The following is a 4141-nucleotide window of genomic DNA, read 5'->3' as shown; positions in this document are numbered from 1 at the left end:
CACACACACACACACACACACACACACGTGGACGGACACACACACACACACACACACACACACACGTGGACGGACACACACACACACACACACACACACACACGCATGGCCACACACACAGAGACACACACATGGACACACAAACACATGGACACACACACAGAGACACACACACATGGACACACACACACGGACACACACACAGAGACACACACATGGACACACACACGGACACACACACACGGACACACACACATAGACACACACATGGACACACACACGGACACACGCACACACGCAGAGATACAGACACACAGAGACACACACACACATACAGACACACACACAGTGGCCACAGGCCCCTCTGCGGGGCCATGTGCTCAGCACCTCTGCTTCGCCCCCACGAGTATCCCCGGTGGGAACCTGGCCCCCACCCGGGGGTATTTCAGCTGGCCGAGGGGCTGTGCCTGCTTCTCCCGCTGCTCCGCGGCTGCCTGTGCCCGGGGGCCACTGGACTAGGAGGCCACCTTGCCACCCCAGGCAGCAGGGGACGGTTTTCTGTGCAGCCTGTGACACGCTGCCCTGCTGCTTGTTTCCAGCCTCCCTGGTTCCACATTCCCTACAGTTTTTCTCCCATGTCCAGCAGGAAAGTTTCGTTCCCACTCTGGAGCAGTGGCAGGCCAGGGAAGTTTGGTCATTCTGGGGCTGAGCTGCTTTACTGAGCGGTGGAATCACTGCATGGAAGGAGGGAGCTGCTGGAGTTCACTGGCAAAGCACCAGGCTGCCAGGATGCGCTGGCAGAGCACATCTCCCTGGGCACTGCAGGGTTGTCTCTGCAGGCAATGCCTCTGGGATGCATCTCTGGCAGAACTGGCTCCATTCAGGCAGGGAAATGCCCTTCCCCACAGACCCCGCTGCGGCACAGCTCTGCCTGCGCAATGCCTGAGCGTGCTGCAAGCTCATGGGTTGCCAGCACCCGGCCCACCAACGGCAGTGCCTAAACAAGACTAAAGTCTTGTCTGCGGGCTCCAAGGGGCCACAACAACAGCGCCATGAAATGCTTTTTAAAGCCTGATACCTAACAAGCACAGCTCTTCCTCCTGAACAAACACATTGAACTAAATCCTGAGAGTCAGCCCAGCTTGTCTGGACAATGCCATCTCCTGATCCTTGCTCTATCCCGGCCCGCAGAGCAACCTCTGGACAGCACAAAATTGCATCAGACCCTAGCATCACTACCACGCCAGGCCCATGTAAGCCGGCCTGTGGCTCCAGGCAGGGTCATCCCCTGCGTCACCATGCCTAGGTGAGCAGAGGGAGTGCGCTGGGCTGCGAGGCTGTGGGACACCTCTGCCCCTACCAGCAAATTCTCCCCTGGCTGCTCCTGCTGTGCTGAGCAACTGCCACATGGTGAAAACGAGCCCAACTGCACAGGGAGCTGTAAACTCATCCACAATTTCCTCCCTCCCAGGTGTTGTTTTTTTGTTTTTTTTTTAAACAGAGTAATTGTGTTGAGGTCAGAGAGATAATCCTGATTTACACCAGGGTTAATGTTTACGCAGGCACCGGTGACAAAAGAAGCTTGCAGCCCTTCATCTCCAATTTTGGTAAATCAGTTAATTGTTCAGCAGGGCGGTGGGGGTGACATGCTGCTAACACCTTCTGTTTTGCGCTGTGATACAGAGTGAGACCTAAGCTAAGCCCACAGTATGGAGGCAGGGAGTGGTTTTGCCTTAGCACCAGGAGCTCTGAATCAGCCTCTGGGACCAGAGCACGTGCTACCAGATGTCCAGGTATGCCCACCAACTTCAGATCCATCAGTTCTTGGCTGTTTCAGGTGAGGAGACTGAGGGCCTGGATCTCTGGGGGTCTCAGCACTCTCTGACTCAGAGGGGGGCTGCCAAGGTTTAGAGCTCAGGCTGGTGGGCGCCTCGGGAGGTTTCTCCTCCAGCCCCTGCTCAAAGCTGGGTCAGTGCCAAGCTCAGATGAGGTTGTCTGGTGCGTTCCTGTGAGCAGGCGGTTTCCCCAGCAGTGGCTAGGGCAGGGGATGGGCCATGGGCAGCTCAGGCCTCAGGTAAGCTCTGCCTGCCTTGTCCATGACAGGGGGGAGAAACCCAGGAGTCTGAGCTCCAGGCAGGATTGGCACAGCTGCTCACTCAGTCCATGGGCCAGCAATGGCACAGGGAGTATCACTCAGCACTGGTGAGGCCACACCTTGATGACTGTGTTCAGTTTTGGGCCCCTCACTACAAAAAGGCCATTGAATGACTCAAGCATGTCCAGAGAAGGGCAACGGAGCTGGGGCAGGGTCTGGAGCACAGGTCTGATGGGGAGCGGCTGAGGGAACTGGGGGGGCTTAGTCTGGAGAAGAGGAGGCTGAGGGGAGACCTCCTGGCCCTCTACAGCTCCCTGACAGGAGGGTGCAGAGAGGGGGGATGAGTCTCTTGAACCAAGGAACCAGCACCAGGACAAGAGGGAATGGCCTCAAGCTGTGCCAGGGCAGGGTCAGGCTGGCTCTGAGGAAGGATTTCTGTGCAGAAGGGGTTGTTGGGCGTTGGAATGGGCTGCCCAGGGCAGGGGGGGAGTCCCCATCCCTGGAGGGGTTGAAGAGTTTGGTGGAGTTGGGAATGGTCAGGGTGAGGTTCATGGTTGGACTGGAAGAGCTTTAAGGGCTTTTCCAACCTTGATGATAATTCTGTGAGTCCCAGCAAAACACAGATGTGGAGCCTGAAAACCTAGTTTGATACCAGTATCTTCAGAGCTTTACCCTGTCCCTGCCACCCACGGGTGCCTTCTGGGCACTCTGAGCAAAGGCTGCAACTGAGCGAGCAGCAAAGTCACCTTGACCTTAACGGGGGACATTGGCAAGGATGGCCTTGGACACTGCATTTGTCTTTCCCTCTTCTACCACCGGGAGCTCGGGGACTTGGATCACAGTCCCTGCCAGCAGTGCAAAGGGGCAGAAAGCCCTGACAGCATCTCCTTGGCTTGGCGGGGACAGAGAGCTGAGGCTGGGGAGGGAAAGCCCACCTGAGCGCTGAGTCTGGTGGGGGACCGCCAAGGGCAGAGCAGGCAGGGAGCTGCCACAGTGCTCGTTGTGCACAGGAATGGGATCTGCCAGCATCCTCCATCCCTGGCAGCCGGAGAGGGTTCGTCTGACTAGATGCAGGCTCAGTTCATCTCTCTGTGATTTTACTATGTCGGCTCCCGAGGCAGCAATGCCCCGTGGCACAGCCCTTCCCCGGGAAGCTGTGAGGTGATGCATCCCCGTGGCAGAGTGTCTGTTCTGGTTGCAAAATCTGGTACTGGCTGCAAACTCATCCGTGCCTTTGGGCAACATGTCTGGCTGCCAAGGAATACTGAGCAGCTAATGAAACACACACAGTAAATACGTGGTGCTGACAGATAAAACTGATTTCTCACGTTCCTACGATATTGTTTTACAGTATGCTAGAACTCCCTCCTAGTGCATCATGATCACTACCACTGCTTTTCCCAGTGCTGGATCACATCTCAAGGGAAGATGGGTATGGGGAGGAGGACTCAGAAAAGACTGTTCTACACTTTAATGTTTGGTTTGGTTTTTTTTTTTCTCTCAGTGGTAATTTTATTATCACCTTTTGCCAACACCACATTCCTTTTGGCCCCGCGCAGAAGCATAGTGTGTCCTGTCCCCATGAAGTCAGCAACAAACCTCCTGAGGTAGCTACACGGATCTGGTAAAAAAAACCCAAAACCAAACAAAAAACACAGGAAAAACGGTGATGTTTCACCTGGATCAGGCTGTGAATCCAGCGTGTGCAGGGCCCCAGAGAGCTAGGCAGCTCCTGAGGGCGAGTGGGAGGAGTGAAGCCGGGGATCCCGAAAACTGGCGTTGCTGCCGAAGCTGATGTGTGGTGGAGCTTTCACCCGAGCAGGGCACCAGAAGACCAGAGTCAACGGGCCCCCACTGCGGGGCCCCTGCGCCTTTTGGGGCTGTGAGGACCGGAGATGAATCGGCACCTGCGTTGCCAGCAGCTGGAGGCGCGTTTCGGTGGCACCGGCAGCAAGGCCAAAGCAGGCAGGAGCGGGCGGGCAGGGTGCGGGCCGGGGGTCTGAAGGAGAAGACGCGGCAGAGCACCAGTTACGCGTTCCCTGCTCG

At 56.5% G+C, this 4141-nt stretch overlaps 1 protein-coding gene across 1 annotated transcript in view; it reads left to right on the top strand.

The window, feature by feature from the left end:
• The first annotated feature begins 3990 nt into the window (after positions 1 to 3990).
• HERPUD1 (homocysteine inducible ER protein with ubiquitin like domain 1) overlaps positions 3991 to 4141 on the top strand; it is a 7910-nt gene continuing 7759 nt past the window's right edge. The window contains exon 1 of the mRNA XM_026856990.1: positions 3991 to 4060. Coding sequence (XP_026712791.1) covers positions 3991 to 4060 — 70 coding nt within the window. The remainder of the gene's footprint in view (positions 4061 to 4141) is intronic.

Source organism: Athene cunicularia (assembly GCF_003259725.1).
Source record: "Athene cunicularia isolate RWA chromosome 11 unlocalized genomic scaffold, athCun1 chr11_part1, whole genome shotgun sequence".
Classification (NCBI taxonomy): Eukaryota; Metazoa; Chordata; class Aves; order Strigiformes; family Strigidae; genus Athene; species Athene cunicularia.
This window is presented reverse-complemented; position numbering and strand designations above follow the sequence as displayed.